This window comes from Hoplias malabaricus, chromosome 15 (genome assembly GCF_029633855.1).
Source record: "Hoplias malabaricus isolate fHopMal1 chromosome 15, fHopMal1.hap1, whole genome shotgun sequence".
NCBI classification, from domain to species: domain Eukaryota; kingdom Metazoa; phylum Chordata; class Actinopteri; order Characiformes; family Erythrinidae; genus Hoplias; species Hoplias malabaricus.
Window position 1 is genome coordinate 6,284,118 of NC_089814.1, and position 17,520 is coordinate 6,301,637.

Below are 17,520 nucleotides of genomic sequence, written 5' to 3' on the forward strand. Positions count from 1 at the left end.
GCTCGTCTCGCGCCGTCCCGTGGTGCTGCGCGCACGCAGCGCTGCGTCAGCAGTGAGCTCGGTAGTGTGAAGATGGCGGCGCGCTTGGTGTTGGTGGCGGTGCTATGTGTGTTAGTGTGTGTTTGTGTGTGTGTGCGCGCCACGCTGCAGGAGGCGCGTGGCAGCGGCGTCGGGGACGCGTACCAGCGGCGCTTCGAGTACAAATACAGCTTCAAGGGTCCTCACCTGAGCCGAGACGGGGCCATTCCCTTCTGGACACACACCGGGAGTAAGAGCCGAGCAGAGGGGCATCCAACACACACACACACTCACACTCGCTCGCTCACTCTCTCTCTCTCTGAGTCCTCTAACTCTTCTGGCAGTTCTTTCAATGACCTTTGAGACTAATCTTAAAGAGTCATTCACTCTTATTTATTCTTTTCTGTTTCTACCACTCTCTCTCTCACGCTTTCATTCATTCATCATTCAGGGCATTTCCACTGATCAGTAAACACACAGACTCCTGCACGGTATTTATCAGTAAACTCTGTATACAGCCTCTGGGAGATAAACACAAAGCATAATTTAGATATTATTAATTATGCAGTGATACCGTGAGTGTTTTCTCAGCAACAGCTGATCATCACCGATCAATATCCATAACCTCAGAGACTCTGGCACTCACTGTTTGCTCAGGAAATAATGAACTACATCTGTTTCCCACAGCACAGCTGTATTGATCATTATCCTGAGACCAGTGTGTAGACTCAACCATCAGTAATCATCTCACAGAGTGGTTATCAATAAACTCCTCTTCAAGTGTCACTGGACCAGGCTGGAGGTGTTCTTTTATGAACAAGATGGGGGGGCATTGTGCTCTATTGAGCCTGTTTCACACCTGCACAGTAACCCAGACCTTTTACAAAATATGCGCTGTGTGTGAACGTAAATGTCTGTAACATCGTTACCTGACATTACGCTGACTTTGTCCTGCTAGGGCTCTGGTATGAAGTCTCGAGTGAGCACATATCCGGAGAATCAAGCCATTCCTTCTTGGAGTCGCTGTCCCATTCATGAACCATGTGGAAACTTTCCAGCTGTGAGAATGTGTTTGAGATGTGGGAAATCTCCGGATGCTGATAATCAAAACGTGTTTTTTAACATGTTTTTAAAAAAACATAATCCAAATCTTGGTATTCTCCAATCATGTGGCGCTACCAAGCTGAGAAGCTGAAGTCAAGCATCTGCTTCCACTGAGAAGACAGCTACTGCTTTTTGAACGTTTTGAACCTTGGAGCTCCAGATGCTTTCAGAGGAACGTTAACTGTGGTACCCATTGGCAAGCATCTTGTGCTGAGATTGGGGCGAAGGGGGCAGCTTAATCACGTGCCCACTCTCCTAAGAGAACGAGGCTAATGTCTTCAAAATGTATTCTCAATAACGTCTCGCTAACAGAGACCTTTTAAAAGCAAGCTCACATGTTTCCTTAAAAATGGACATGAGAATTTATCCTTACGTAGTGCCCTCTTTGTGGACATTAGCAGTTTAGCCCTCATATGTGGCTTTTCCACAGACTCGGCTCGGCACGGCTCGACATGCTTTTCTTCTAGCGCAGTTTCCCCACAAAATGGAATTTCCCCACATCTTCTGTCTCACAAGCTTTCTGCTTTGTGTAGATCTACATTACCGCAGGCTAGCAGCTTTGTGTGAAGTGCGTTTATCATGAGAGTGAATTGAACAGATTAGAGGCTAATCTTAAATTATTTGCCTAACTGAGAATGCAGTTTTGCTTGCTGCATTGGACACACAGTTGCTTTAGCTGCTGTTTACCAGTGTCTTTGTTCAGACATCTCCACATGCTGAATACACACGGTCTATTTACAAATCTCTCTTATGTCCTGATGAACATTCACACTTACTACACGTAATTATATTGATTCTGATGCACTTACTCTTCACTAATCACCTGGTGGATATTCGATTTCAAATAAATGAAAAGATCTGTAATTTCTGTTATCATCCAGATAAAGCTTTTATCTCATTTTAGTTTCGTTTCATTTCTGTTTCAACTTGACAGCGATTTATGGAATGTAGTTCAGTGACCTGTTTTTCTCAGATCATATAGTTTCCTCTTTACGTGAAGTCGCTATGCGGAGTTTAAGAGCTTGTGATAAGATTTGCGCACAGTGCAAAACACTACAGTTGCAGTAGTGTCAAGATAAAAGATAGGAGCATGTTAAAAGGGTCTGTGTAGATTGTTACTTGCTCTCTAACTAAGCTAAAAGCGGTATATATATATATGTGTGTGTGTGTGTGTTAACTATGAAATCAGGCTAGTAGCCAGCTGTTTGAATTATGCTAATTCCAGAATGCTATTTGGAGGCTATTTTCCATAAATCACTCTTAGCCACATTAGTATTTTTGCACAAAAAGGGTTAAAAAAAATATCAGTATCAGCAAGTAGCTGGAGCGAAGGTCAGTGTTATCAGTGCTGCAGCCTCATGAGAACTTTTAGTTCTTTTTCTTTAATTCTTCCATTGGGTCTATGTTCCATTCCGTCCTTGGCTGCTGTATATATTTGTAATATGTGTTTAAATTGTGGCACGTATATCAGCTTCAACTTTGTATTGTGTTTTGTAGTTCCCTTCGATGGCATGCCGTCTGTAGATGAACTTGTGGACCTCTGGCATTCTTCCAAATACTACAGCTGTATTATGTTCACTTGCCCTAACTTTTATTATTGGATTGAATGTAGTGATTGCACAGTTGTGACACTAACAAAGTGTTTGATAAACTCCCGATGTTTGAATTCAGAACTGAGTAATGCTGGCCTTTTGAAGGACGTCAGGCCAGAAACTGGTTTCTGTAATAGATCCGTAAAGATTCCATATTATTGCTTTGTTTATGCTGTAAAAGTCAGCTATTAAACTTGACTAAAACACCCCCCCCGTAATCTCTAGAGTGTCTGTTTACTCTGCTGTGTTTTCTAACCCCTAGGTGCCATTCCAAGTGCGGATCAGATCCGGATCACTCCTTCACTCCGGAGCCAGAAGGGTTCGGTATGGACCAAGACCCCAGTCAGCTTTGAGCACTGGGAGGCGGAGGTGGCGTTCCGAGTGTCAGGCCGAGGAAGGACAGGAGCGGACGGATTGGTAAGAGAAAACGTGATGTAAAATGGCGCCTCTTTTTTTTAAAATTGTGCCACAAACTCTCCCAATTTGAGTGGACCAAGTGTGCACGTACTTGACAATTGAACAGAGACCGCTCCATGTTTCTGTGGAATGCTTAAAGACAGTAGCCCCTCTGTTAAAGCACTGTTTGTGTCATGCTCTAGCTTCTCTTTTCTGGACAGTTTCTGACCACAGAAATGTTATTGGTTCAATATATTTGAGCTGTTGGGTCACCCTCAATGCCAGGGCAGCGTGCCCTCCACCCAAATCTGACCTGTGGGGAATGGAAGTATAGTCCACTATGTCGGCAGATGATGTGGTTTTTAGGGTTGGAACTTGTACAACTGTTTCTGTTGTTCTAAAAGCATTTATCAGATTCCACATAAACAGATACTGCTTAGGTCTGTCCCAAAACCTAGTGAGCTGCACTGACAGCTGTTTAAGCAGACAGCATTCTGTCCTCATGAGGCAGAATATGGAGACGCTATAGTTGGAGAGCGATTGTGTCACGGCTTGTGCCTGACCACCGTACACAACTTGTGTTTTCTTTCTTTCTTTTCTTTTTTTTTTTACCTCAGCGGCTAGTGTTGCCTCAGCAAGTTGTTCCAGCATTGCATCATGGGAATGCCTTCGCAGCTGAGGAAGGGTTCGACGCTGCTATAAAATTTGTCCTTAGTAGGCTGCGTAATGAGGTGCCTTAAGAAATGGGACAGCCTATGTGTCGGGAGTGCGCAGTCTATGATGTAAAATGTTATTTAGTTAGACAGCTCACTAGGTTTTGGGATTAGACCTGTTTTTTGCTCTTGGGCAGTATCCTACTCTAGAGAAATTGCTCTCGTGTACCATAGCCCTATCATTGTAATGTAGTTGTTAGCCACATTTCCACATTGCATCATGTGAAGTGTGCATCATCTGTGTGTCACTGTGTACTAGAAAACAGATGTTGGTCACATATACAAGCAGTATGTAGTGGGCCATTCCTTACAGAGCCTTGATTACTGGGTAGGTATTATATAGTGGTGAACCCTCTTTGCCCAGTAAATAGCTAATATAATGTCCCTCCATAGGGGCTGTATTTGTCTCAGCAAGGCTATTTGATGTGGACAGGGCAGAACTTGTTGTAGAGGCTCTCAGTTTTGGCCTTTCGTACTCCATCCTCAAGCACCACTTAGCAAATTACCAGTTTTTTTTTAATCTTTTTTCCCCTCTGTAGGCCATATGGTTCACTGTTGGTCAGGGGCTGGAAGGTCCAGTGTATGGTGCTGCGGACCAGTGGAATGGTGTAGGAATTTTCTTTGATTCCTTTGACAATGATGGAAAGGTAAGAGTGAACTCTTAACAGAAAAACATTGTTCTTAAGGCTACATTACTACTATATGAACCTCTCATAGGAACTGACATAAACCTACACAATCAACTATAAGAGGGTAGTGTTAGGTTTCACAATGCTTTCTGCTTTTAGTTTTTATGACAGCTAATGTTTGTTGAAATAAGCATTTATAGATGTTAATGCAAGCTTATTTTATTTGCTGTGACTGTATGTAGGTGTCATAAAGCTTTATGAACGTTGACCTTGATTAATGTGTATGTTTCTTTCTCTCACACACACACTCAAACTCAAACTCAAAAACGCATATTCAGGTATAAAATCTGTGTACAAACAACTCACGTACTCTTTTAAAAGTACAGTGGATCTCTTTGTAGATGGAGAATCGTGTGTTTTTCTTGTTCTGAGTGTGAACCATTGTTTACTGTTTTTTTTTTTTTTTTTTTTTTTAAGTTACAAATTTAAATAAATATAAATCACAAAATGGTATCAGTGCAGCGTATTTTTAAGATTCCTCTTGAATAACAATAATCAGAACACCTCTTTAAAATCTGCATTAATCCTCTGGAAACTAAATTGAGATTTGTTTGTTTGTTTTTCTTTTGTCTTTGTGACCTTGCCGTTTTAGAAAAATAACCCAGCCATCATCGTGGTGGGGAACAATGGAAAACTTGTTTATGATCAGTAGTATATATCCTACACCTTCTGTCAAACACCTCTGTGAATGATTTATGACCCCTTGATTTATGACCCCTGATTTATGACCCAGGTGACAGGTCAGTACAGGATGTCCTTATATGGGCTTCCCCTCACACCTACACCCCACCCCCTGACACCCTCACACCCCCCAACATGTTTGGGGTGGGTTGTGCTTGCATGTGTTATTTAAAATGACCCTGGTGGATTTCTATGGCTAAACGCTTTTTAAAATATCTACAGTGTGTGTAAATCAGTCTCTTTTAAGAGAATCTACAGTTACACCAACTATTAGTTCTGAAACCAACGTTGCTTTTGCGCCAAGGAAGAAACGGCGTGGTAAAGCATTTGGTAGCAGCCCTCGCGAATATTTTAGGGATGTTAAAATTAACCTGTTTGATTCTCGGGCTTATGACGTTTGTGGGATGGTCAAAAGTGGATCAACGCCTTCCAGTGATGTCTGTTAAAAGAAACATAAGCCGACAATGAAACCACACAAAGTCAAGACACGAACAACACGCAAGCCATCATGTTTGAGGACATTCTTCCAGCAGACCATCCCGACACCCGTGGACCTATGTGGTGTGAAAATTATCGACTGTCGGACATTGAATATACGCCGATTGACACGGGTCATGGGCTTGTAAACTACAGCTATGGTGAATCGACGGCGGTTGCCAAAGCGGTATCAGACAACAGTTTGTTGGGTCAATATGGTGATGATCTCAGTTGTGTGGACATTGCGAACCCGCATGTTTTTCGACAAGACCCGGTGGATGATTTGGCAACGTTGATGGCTAGACAACTGACAATCGCTGAAGCTCCTGAAGACAACGCTATATCTGCTCCGATTGATGTGGTGGACGGGCAAGTAAGCTCTACGGCGCTAAAACTGATAAAGTCCACTGTCGTTGTAATCCTACAACATATCATAAACAACAAGCTGAAGGAAACATGTCTTGGTTGTGAAGTGGATCACCCTAGTCAACTTCGACATTCGTGTCTGTTTGAACCTGATATCTTCTTTTTTGAAAAATACTATAAAGATATAACAAGGACATTGTTCACGCCCGCCTTAAAACGTGCCATAGCTGGGCTTCTAAAGTGTTTTGGAATAGAACTACCCCTTCTAAAAATTCAAGGATGTGTTGAAACAGTCGTCTGTGAATTACAATGCGAGCCGTACATTGTGGAAAAGCTGCAGGAACTAAGAGAAAGTCTGATTGATCAAACCTCTGAACAGTTTGTCAGCGATGCCGTTGACTGTTGGGAAGGTGATTCAAAGACTTGCAGAGCTGTTTAAGTGAAAATGGGGATAGTTTGCGGACACCAAAGTCTGTCAAAGCGTGTGCTGAAACACCGTGTGAACTGCGAATTGACACGTTTGTTGTATAAATGTATTGACGATAGTGTGGATGATTTTACACTCATTAATAATGTGTATGATGTCAATGTTAAACGTTTACAAAATTTCAAGAACCAAATGAATATTGTTAAATCAACATTGCATGATTGGTGTCATTTGACACAGTTATGTATAGATTCTGACGAAACAACCCTTGTGACTATTAGTAAATTACTGTCTCTCATGCCTAAGAGTGAAAATGTGGTAAAAATTGGTTATGTGCTTTGTCTATGTACATATATAATAGACATTTGTGTGATAAAACTTTCAACAAAGAAACCAATTGATGTTTGTAAAGTGATTGAAACATTTGTTGAATATCTAGTTGAGAAAAATGTAGATGTGTGTGCAAACTTTTTAGATTTCATCGATGCATTGTGAATAAAACAGTCAAACAAACAAATCTGGGGTCATTATTTTCAACAATGTCATCTATCGACACATCAAATCTTATGAGAACGGTATATTACACGCCGTCTAATTCTGGTTCATTAGGCGGTAAAAATCGTTTGAAACGGGGTGTTTTAGAGAATACAGGATTGTGTCTGTCTGATCAACAGGTTTCAGACTGGTTATCTGGAGAGGATGCATACACACTCCACAAACCCATACGACATAATTACAAAAGAAACCGGGTTATAGTATATGGCATTGACGCTCAATTTCAAGCTGATCTTGTTGATATGAGTGCGTATTCTAGGGAAAATGACGGATATAAATATATGTTGACATGTATTGACGTGTTCAGCAAATATGCGTGGGCTCGACTGTTAAAAAATAAGTCTGGTATAGAAGTCTCAAAGGCATTTGCGAACATATTAGAAGAAGGCAGAGTTCCTCAAAAGTTACAGACTGACAGGGGTAAAGAGTTTTTCAACAAACATTTTCAAAATTTAGTATCAAAAAACAAAATCACACATTTTGCTACAGGTAGTGAGCTAAAAGCCAGTGTCATAGAGCGGTTTAATAGAACGCTAAAAAGTCGTATGTGGCGTTATCTAACAGCTGTAAACTCCAAAAGGTACATTGATGTTTTACAAGATATTATGAGCGGTTACAATAATAGTTACCACCGTAGTATCAAAACCAAGCCAGCTGATGTGACGAAAGAAAACGAATCTAGCGTGTTTAAAACGCTGTATGGTGTGAGAAACAAATTAGACAAGAAAACCATATTTAAGTACAAGACTGGTGACGTTGTGCGTATTTCTAAAGTCAGGGGTCCGTTTACAAAGGGGTATGAGGAGAACTATACACAGGAGTTTTTCACTATATCAGAATGTATCCGACGACAACCACCCGTTTATAAATTGAAAGATTATGACGGCGACATTATACACGGCCGTTTCTATGAAGAAGAGTTGCAAAAAATACACATGTCTACAGAAAAAGCATTCAAAGTTGAAAAGATTTTGGATAAAAAAAAACAGGGTAAAAAAACAATGGTTTTAGTGAAATGGTTAGGTTGGCCGTCAAAATTTAACAGCTGGGTTCCTGAAAATGATGTTGTGGACATACAAAGGCCTTAAAAGGTGTTGTACTTTGTGAACTAGTTCATTTACATCAAAGGACAAATATGGGGGACAATGGTTTTTGCGTCACACTGCCGAGCAATTCGTCTATGTCGGTATACCCCGATAATCAAATTTCTAATTATAGAACAAAACTAGCGAAACCAATCGATCTAAAAGGTGACTGGGAAGTAGGGGTGATAGAGTTTCAATACCCACGAACGTGGACAACCTTTTGTGAGCTAGATGCCACATTTAGCGTAATTGATAAAAAATCTGGCAAAACAACACAAATAACACTACCTACAGGGTATTATAACCATATACCGGCATTAGTTGCTGAGATTAATATCCATCTAGCAGACCATTCAATAGGTCTTGTTTATGACCAAATAAGTCACAGGTTATTTATTAAGACGTTATCTGATATCGGTTTGATATTTAATGGTAAACTAGCCATCATCTTGGGTTTTAAACCGGGTGTGATACTAGAGTGTGTAGTTAAAACAAATGACCCAGATGTCGTACAAAAAGAGTACGCGCCACACCCTGTCGACATCTATGGTGGTTTCTACTCAATGTTTGTTTACACAGACATTGTTGATTACCAATTAATTGGTGACAGTTTTGTACCTCTGTTAAGATGTGTACATATATCAGGGAACAACCATGATATTGTCACAGTTAGATACAGTAAGCCACACTACGTGTCGACAACAAAATCACAGATAAACGATATCGCTATAGAAGTGAAAACCGATCAGAACCAGCACGTAAATTTTTCTTATGGGAAAGTGGTTGTAAAGCTACACTTTAGACCTGTAAAACAAGGAATTAGGTTTTGAAAATGGAATCTTTCAACAGACTGGCCATGGATCCTGAACGTTACGTTTCTTACTATCAAAGTCAGGCCGGAGGCCACATGCCCGGCTATACAGGTAGCCCAACAATGTATGGTGCGGGATTTGGTGGGATTTTTAGAAATTTATTCAGAATGGCTATACAGTTGTTCAAGAAGGGTTTTAATATAGCCAAACCACATCTAAAAACAGCTGCTAAAAACATTGTAAGCGATGTTGTCAGTAACGGTCTGACGCGTATGATGGCACACAATCAAGATGGGTCGGGTATGTTGGTGATGGCTCGAAAATCTGTGAAACGACCCCCTGGTAAGAGGCGTGGCCGTCCTGCTAAGAAAACCAAGCTTGAGATGAAAAAACACATAGTGTCAAAAAGAAAGAGTAAGGGGAAGCAGACAACAACCTCGACCTGTAGGAAACCTGTTAAAACCATTTTCTGATCATGGCTCTACTTCATCGCATGTCTGAGGAGTGTATTAAATCAGAACTGGACTTGTTTACAGTACCTTTAACACAAACCGCTATTGAGAAAAACACTTATGTCGAAATTCCGCCGCTGTCAGCAATATCCGACACTGCCCCACTGGAGTTTTTCATAGCCGGCCATGGTGAAGATTATATGGATCTAAATAACACACTATTATACCTTCGTCTTAAAATCACAAAACCTGACGGAAGCGACATTGATGACGGAGCCGCTGTGGGGTTGATAAACTATCCTGGAGCTACAATATTTTCACAGGTCGACGTGTCCCTAGGAGACAGGCTGGTATCACAGAGTTCAAGTACCTACCCATACCGTAGCATGATAGAATGTCTCGCCAACTATGGTCGGGACACCCTGGAAACTGTCTTCTCTGCAGGCCTCTTTTATCTGGACACTGCAGGGCATATGGATGAAACAAACCCCGCAAGGAACAATCGCGGTTTGGCAAAGAGGGCCGCATTTACAAACGCTAGTAATGTGGTAGAACTGCTGACCCCGATTCATAGCGACATATTTTTTCAGGAGAAATTGATGCTTAACGGTGTTGATATAAAAATTCGCATGACTCGTAATAAGGATGATTTCTGTCTAATGCGGCATGACGCGTTAGCATACAAAGTGAATATTCTCTCTGCATCGTTATTTGTCAAAAAAGTATCTGTGTCACCAGCTGTAAGGTTGGGTCATGCCCAGACATTGTTGTCAACAACGGCTAAATACCCCATTGACAGAGTGTGTCTAAAACATTTTTCCATACCTGCTGGAACACGTGTTTCTAACCAAGAAAATTTGTTCTTGGGGACTCTACCTAAGTCTATGATAATAGCCATGGTTGATAATGATGCATTCACAGGCGCCTATAATAAAAACCCCTTCGCGTTTAAACATTACAACTTGGAGTTTCTTGCGGTCTATTTAGACGGCCAACAATTTCCAGCCAAACCACACCAACCCGATTTCCACACTGGTTCCGCCGTGCGCGAATTCTTCCAGTTAGCGCTTGCATCTGGAAGACATCTGAAAAACCAGGCATTGCCAATTGATAGGCAGGATTTCCTACAGGGTTACACTCTGTATGCTTTTAACCTCACACCTGATGAAGAAAGCGGTCAACACGTGTCTTTGGTCAAATCAGGTAATATTAGACTGGAGGTTCGTTTCAGACAGCCGCTCCCGCATACTGTAAATTTGGTTGTGTATGCTGTTTTTGACAGCATCATTGAAATCTCTAACCGAAGACAAGTTTTAGTGGATTATTACTAATGAATACGTTGGAGCTGTCTGCTGTAATGGACAAAGTGGCTGTTAACACACATTTTCTCGGTGTGTTAGCATGTGACCAATTACCAACAAATGGTATATGGAAATTACCTGTGACGGCTATTGTCAATACACACTCATCTGATCTTCCTGGCGAACATTGGCTTGCTATCTACATAAGTGAAGACCGTGTCGGGTGTTTTTTTGACAGTTTTGGAAATGCACCTACCTATGACAAGTTCCCTAAAATTATTAGTGATTTCCTTAAAACAACATGCACGACTTTGAGGTATTCTACCAGACAAGTTCAAGATTTTACATCAACTACATGCGGTCAACATTGTGTGTTTTTTCTATACCACATGGTTAGACTGTGTAATTATGAAGAAGTGATGTCAAAATATGGTTTTAATTTAACTAAAAATGACAATATGGTTTCAGCCTTTTTGAACATGTTGTATACAAATAAATGACCTGTTCTTACAAACACACGGATACAAATGTTTCACAAAGGCTGAAACCATATTGTCATTTTTAGTTAAATTAAAACCATATTTTGACATCACTTCTTCATAATTACACAGTCTAACCATGTGGTATAGAAAAAACACACAATGTTGACCGCATGTAGTTGATGTAAAATCTTGAACTCGTCTGGTAGAATACCTCAAAGTCGTGCATGTTGTTTTAAGGAAATCACTAATAATTTTAGGGAACTTGTCATAGGTAGGTGCATTTCCAAAACTGTCAAAAAAACACCCGACACGGTCTTCACTTATGTAGATAGCAAGCCAATGTTCGCCAGGAAGATCAGATGAGTGTGTATTGACAATAGCCGTCACAGGTAATTTCCATATACCATTTGTTGGTAATTGGTCACATGCTAACACACCGAGAAAATGTGTGTTAACAGCCACTTTGTCCATTACAGCAGACAGCTCCAACGTATTCATTAGTAATAATCCACTAAAACTTGTCTTCGGTTAGAGATTTCAATGATGCTGTCAAAAACAGCATACACAACCAAATTTACAGTATGCGGGAGCGGCTGTCTGAAACGAACCTCCAGTCTAATATTACCTGATTTGACCAAAGACACGTGTTGACCGCTTTCTTCATCAGGTGTGAGGTTAAAAGCATACAGAGTGTAACCCTGTAGGAAATCCTGCCTATCAATTGGCAATGCCTGGTTTTTCAGATGTCTTCCAGATGCAAGCGCTAACTGGAAGAATTCGCGCACGGCGGAACCAGTGTGGAAATCGGGTTGGTGTGGTTTGGCTGGAAATTGTTGGCCGTCTAAATAGACCGCAAGAAACTCCAAGTTGTAATGTTTAAACGCGAAGGGGTTTTTATTATAGGCGCCTGTGAATGCATCATTATCAACCATGGCTATTATCATAGACTTAGGTAGAGTCCCCAAGAACAAATTTTCTTGGTTAGAAACACGTGTTCCAGCAGGTATGGAAAAATGTTTTAGACACACTCTGTCAATGGGGTATTTAGCCGTTGTTGACAACAATGTCTGGGCATGACCCAACCTTACAGCTGGTGACACAGATACTTTTTTGACAAATAACGATGCAGAGAGAATATTCACTTTGTATGCTAACGCGTCATGCCGCATTAGACAGAAATCATCCTTATTACGAGTCATGCAAATTTTTATATCAACACCGTTAAGCATCAATTTCTCCTGAAAAAATATGTCGCTATGAATCGGGGTCAGCAGTTCTACCACATTACTAGCGTTTGTAAATGCGGCCCTCTTTGCCAAACCGCGATTGTTCCTTGCGGGGTTTGTTTCATCCATATGCCCTGCAGTGTCCAGATAAAAGAGGCCTGCAGAGAAGACAGTTTCCAGGGTGTCCCGACCATAGTTGGCGAGACATTCTATCATGCTACGGTATGGGTAGGTACTTGAACTCTGTGATACCAGCCTGTCTCCTAGGGACACGTCGACCTGTGAAAATATTGTAGCTCCAGGATAGTTTATCAACCCCACAGCGGCTCCGTCATCAATGTCGCTTCCGTCAGGTTTTGTGATTTTAAGACGAAGGTATAATAGTGTGTTATTTAGATCCATATAATCTTCACCATGGCCGGCTATGAAAAACTCCAGTGGGGCAGTGTCGGATATTGCTGACAGCGGCGGAATTTCGACATAAGTGTTTTTCTCAATAGCGGTTTGTGTTAAAGGTACTGTAAACAAGTCCAGTTCTGATTTAATACACTCCTCAGACATGCGATGAAGTAGAGCCATGATCAGAAAATGGTTTTAACAGGTTTCCTACAGGTCGAGGTTGTTGTCTGCTTCCCCTTACTCTTTCTTTTTGACACTATGTGTTTTTTCATCTCAAGCTTGGTTTTCTTAGCAGGACGGCCACGCCTCTTACCAGGGGGTCGTTTCACAGATTTTCGAGCCATCACCAACATACCCGACCCATCTTGATTGTGTGCCATCATACGCGTCAGACCGTTACTGACAACATCGCTTACAATGTTTTTAGCAGCTGTTTTTAGATGTGGTTTGGCTATATTAAAACCCTTCTTGAACAACTGTATAGCCATTCTGAATAAATTTCTAAAAATCCCACCAAATCCCGCACCATACATTGTTGGGCTACCTGTATAGCCGGGCATGTGGCCTCCGGCCTGACTTTGATAGTAAGAAACGTAACGTTCAGGATCCATGGCCAGTCTGTTGAAAGATTCCATTTTCAAAACCTAATTCCTTGTTTTACAGGTCTAAAGTGTAGCTTTACAACCACTTTCCCATAAGAAAAATTTACGTGCTGGTTCTGATCGGTTTTCACTTCTATAGCGATATCGTTTATCTGTGATTTTGTTGTCGACACGTAGTGTGGCTTACTGTATCTAACTGTGACAATATCATGGTTGTTCCCTGATATATGTACACATCTTAACAGAGGTACAAAACTGTCACCAATTAATTGGTAATCAACAATGTCTGTGTAAACAAACATTGAGTAGAAACCACCATAGATGTCGACAGGGTGTGGCGCGTACTCTTTTTGTACGACATCTGGGTCATTTGTTTTAACTACACACTCTAGTATCACACCCGGTTTAAAACCCAAGATGATGGCTAGTTTACCATTAAATATCAAACCGATATCAGATAACGTCTTAATAAATAACCTGTGACTTATTTGGTCATAAACAAGACCTATTGAATGGTCTGCTAGATGGATATTAATCTCAGCAACTAATGCCGGTATATGGTTATAATACCCTGTAGGTAGTGTTATTTGTGTTGTTTTGCCAGATTTTTTATCAATTACGCTAAATGTGGCATCTAGCTCACAAAAGGTTGTCCACGTTCGTGGGTATTGAAACTCTATCACCCCTACTTCCCAGTCACCTTTTAGATCGATTGGTTTCGCTAGTTTTGTTCTATAATTAGAAATTTGATTATCGGGGTATACCGACATAGACGAATTGCTCGGCAGTGTGACGCAAAAACCATTGTCCCCCATATTTGTCCTTTGATGTAAATGAACTAGTTCACAAAGTACAACACCTTTTAAGGCCTTTGTATGTCCACAACATCATTTTCAGGAACCCAGCTGTTAAATTTTGACGGCCAACCTAACCATTTCACTAAAACCATTGTTTTTTTACCCTGTTTTTTTTTATCCAAAATCTTTTCAACTTTGAATGCTTTTTCTGTAGACATGTGTATTTTTTGCAACTCTTCTTCATAGAAACGGCCGTGTATAATGTCGCCGTCATAATCTTTCAATTTATAAACGGGTGGTTGTCGTCGGATACATTCTGATATAGTGAAAAACTCCTGTGTATAGTTCTCCTCATACCCCTTTGTAAACGGACCCCTGACTTTAGAAATACGCACAACGTCACCAGTCTTGTACTTAAATATGGTTTTCTTGTCTAATTTGTTTCTCACACCATACAGCGTTTTAAACACGCTAGATTCGTTTTCTTTCGTCACATCAGCTGGCTTGGTTTTGATACTACGGTGGTAACTATTATTGTAACCGCTCATAATATCTTGTAAAACATCAATGTACCTTTTGGAGTTTACAGCTGTTAGATAACGCCACATACGACTTTTTAGCGTTCTATTAAACCGCTCTATGACACTGGCTTTTAGCTCACTACCTGTAGCAAAATGTGTGATTTTGTTTTTTGATACTAAATTTTGAAAATGTTTGTTGAAAAACTCTTTACCCCTGTCAGTCTGTAACTTTTGAGGAACTCTGCCTTCTTCTAATATGTTCGCAAATGCCTTTGAGACTTCTATACCAGACTTATTTTTTAACAGTCGAGCCCACGCATATTTGCTGAACACGTCAATACATGTCAACATATATTTATATCCGTCATTTTCCCTAGAATACGCACTCATATCAACAAGATCAGCTTGAAATTGAGCGTCAATGCCATATACTATAACCCGGTTTCTTTTGTAATTATGTCGTATGGGTTTGTGGAGTGTGTATGCATCCTCTCCAGATAACCAGTCTGAAACCTGTTGATCAGACAGACACAATCCTGTATTCTCTAAAACACCCCGTTTCAAACGATTTTTACCGCCTAATGAACCAGAATTAGACGGCGTGTAATATACCGTTCTCATAAGATTTGATGTGTCGATAGATGACATTGTTGAAAATAATGACCCCAGATTTGTTTGTTTGACTGTTTTATTCACAATGCATCGATGAAATCTAAAAAGTTTGCACACACATCTACATTTTTCTCAACTAGATATTCAACAAATGTTTCAATCACTTTACAAACATCAATTGGTTTCTTTGTTGAAAGTTTTATCACACAAATGTCTATTATATATGTACATAGACAAAGCACATAACCAATTTTTACCACATTTTCACTCTTAGGCATGAGAGACAGTAATTTACTAATAGTCACAAGGGTTGTTTCGTCAGAATCTATACATAACTGTGTCAAATGACACCAATCATGCAATGTTGATTTAACAATATTCATTTGGTTCTTGAAATTTTGTAAACGTTTAACATTGACATCATACACATTATTAATGAGTGTAAAATCATCCACACTATCGTCAATACATTTATACAACAAACGTGTCAATTCGCAGTTCACACGGTGTTTCAGCACACGCTTTGACAGACTTTGGTGTCCGCAAACTATCCCCATTTTCACTTAAACAGCTCTGCAAGTCTTTGAATCACCTTCCCAACAGTCAACGGCATCGCTGACAAACTGTTCAGAGGTTTGATCAATCAGACTTTCTCTTAGTTCCTGCAGCTTTTCCACAATGTACGGCTCGCATTGTAATTCACAGACGACTGTTTCAACACATCCTTGAATTTTTAGAAGGGGTAGTTCTATTCCAAAACACTTTAGAAGCCCAGCTATGGCACGTTTTAAGGCGGGCGTGAACAATGTCCTTGTTATATCTTTATAGTATTTTTCAAAAAAGAAGATATCAGGTTCAAACAGACACGAATGTCGAAGTTGACTAGGGTGATCCACTTCACAACCAAGACATGTTTCCTTCAGCTTGTTGTTTATGATATGTTGTAGGATTACAACGACAGTGGACTTTATCAGTTTTAGCGCCGTAGAGCTTACTTGCCCGTCCACCACATCAATCGGAGCAGATATAGCGTTGTCTTCAGGAGCTTCAGCGATTGTCAGTTGTCTAGCCATCAACGTTGCCAAATCATCCACCGGGTCTTGTCGAAAAACATGCGGGTTCGCAATGTCCACACAACTGAGATCATCACCATATTGACCCAACAAACTGTTGTCTGATACCGCTTTGGCAACCGCCGTCGATTCACCATAGCTGTAGTTTACAAGCCCATGACCCGTGTCAATCGGCGTATATTCAATGTCCGACAGTCGATAATTTTCACACCACATAGGTCCACGGGTGTCGGGATGGTCTGCTGGAAGAATGTCCTCAAACATGATGGCTTGCGTGTTGTTCGTGTCTTGACTTTGTGTGGTTTCATTGTCGGCTTATGTTTCTTTTAACAGACATCACTGGAAGGCGTTGATCCACTTTTGACCATCCCACAAACGTCATAAGCCCGAGAATCAAACAGGTTAATTTTAACATCCCTAAAATATTCGCGAGGGCTGCTACCAAATGCTTTACCACGCCGTTTCTTCCTTGGCGCAAAAGCAACGTTGGTTTCAGAACTAATAGTTGGTGTAACTGTAGATTCTCTTAAAAGAGACTGATTTACACACACTGTAGATATTTTAAAAAGCGTTTAGCCATAGAAATCCACCAGGGTCATTTTAAATAACACATGCAAGCACAACCCACCCCAAACATGTTGGGGGGTGTGAGGGTGTCAGGGGGTGGGGTGTAGGTGTGAGGGGAAGCCCATATAAGGACATCCTGTACTGACCTGTCACCTGGGTCATAAATCAGGGGTCATAAATCAAGGGGTCATAAATCATTCACAGAGGTGTTTGACAGAAGGTGTAGGATATATACTACTATGATCATCAGAAGTGAGTAAACACATTCTCTCCTTGTTGACGTCACCGGTGCTCACCGTGAGAAGCTCATGGGAGATTAGTGAATGATTATTTTATGGCGGAGGGAATAAAGGGTAAATCCTTTGTCATCTGTTTTGTAAGGAGTTGAGTGAAAGTGTTAAATATCCCTCGTAAACCACAAAAACAATAACGACCAAACGTGCGTCTACAGATATTCTAAAACTAAAATTTAATATTAAAGTCTTTTAAATCAGAGGAGAGAACACATTTGTCAGCTTTAAAAAGAGCTCTTCTGTTTATTTATTTCTCATTTATTTATTTATTTATTTATTT

The 17,520-nt window shown here is 40.6% G+C and overlaps 1 protein-coding gene across 1 annotated transcript in view; it reads left to right on the plus strand.

The window, feature by feature from the left end:
* Nucleotides 1–17,520, plus strand: part of lman1 (lectin, mannose-binding, 1) — a 28,731-nt gene continuing 11,211 nt past the window's right edge. Inside the window, exons 1-5 of the mRNA XM_066645812.1 lie at nucleotides 1–268; nucleotides 2,977–3,131; nucleotides 4,363–4,470; nucleotides 5,105–5,160; nucleotides 7,793–7,798. Coding sequence (XP_066501909.1) covers nucleotides 73–268; nucleotides 2,977–3,131; nucleotides 4,363–4,470; nucleotides 5,105–5,160; nucleotides 7,793–7,798 — 521 coding nt within the window. The 5' untranslated portion in view covers nucleotides 1–72. The remainder of the gene's footprint in view (nucleotides 269–2,976; nucleotides 3,132–4,362; nucleotides 4,471–5,104; nucleotides 5,161–7,792; nucleotides 7,799–17,520) is intronic.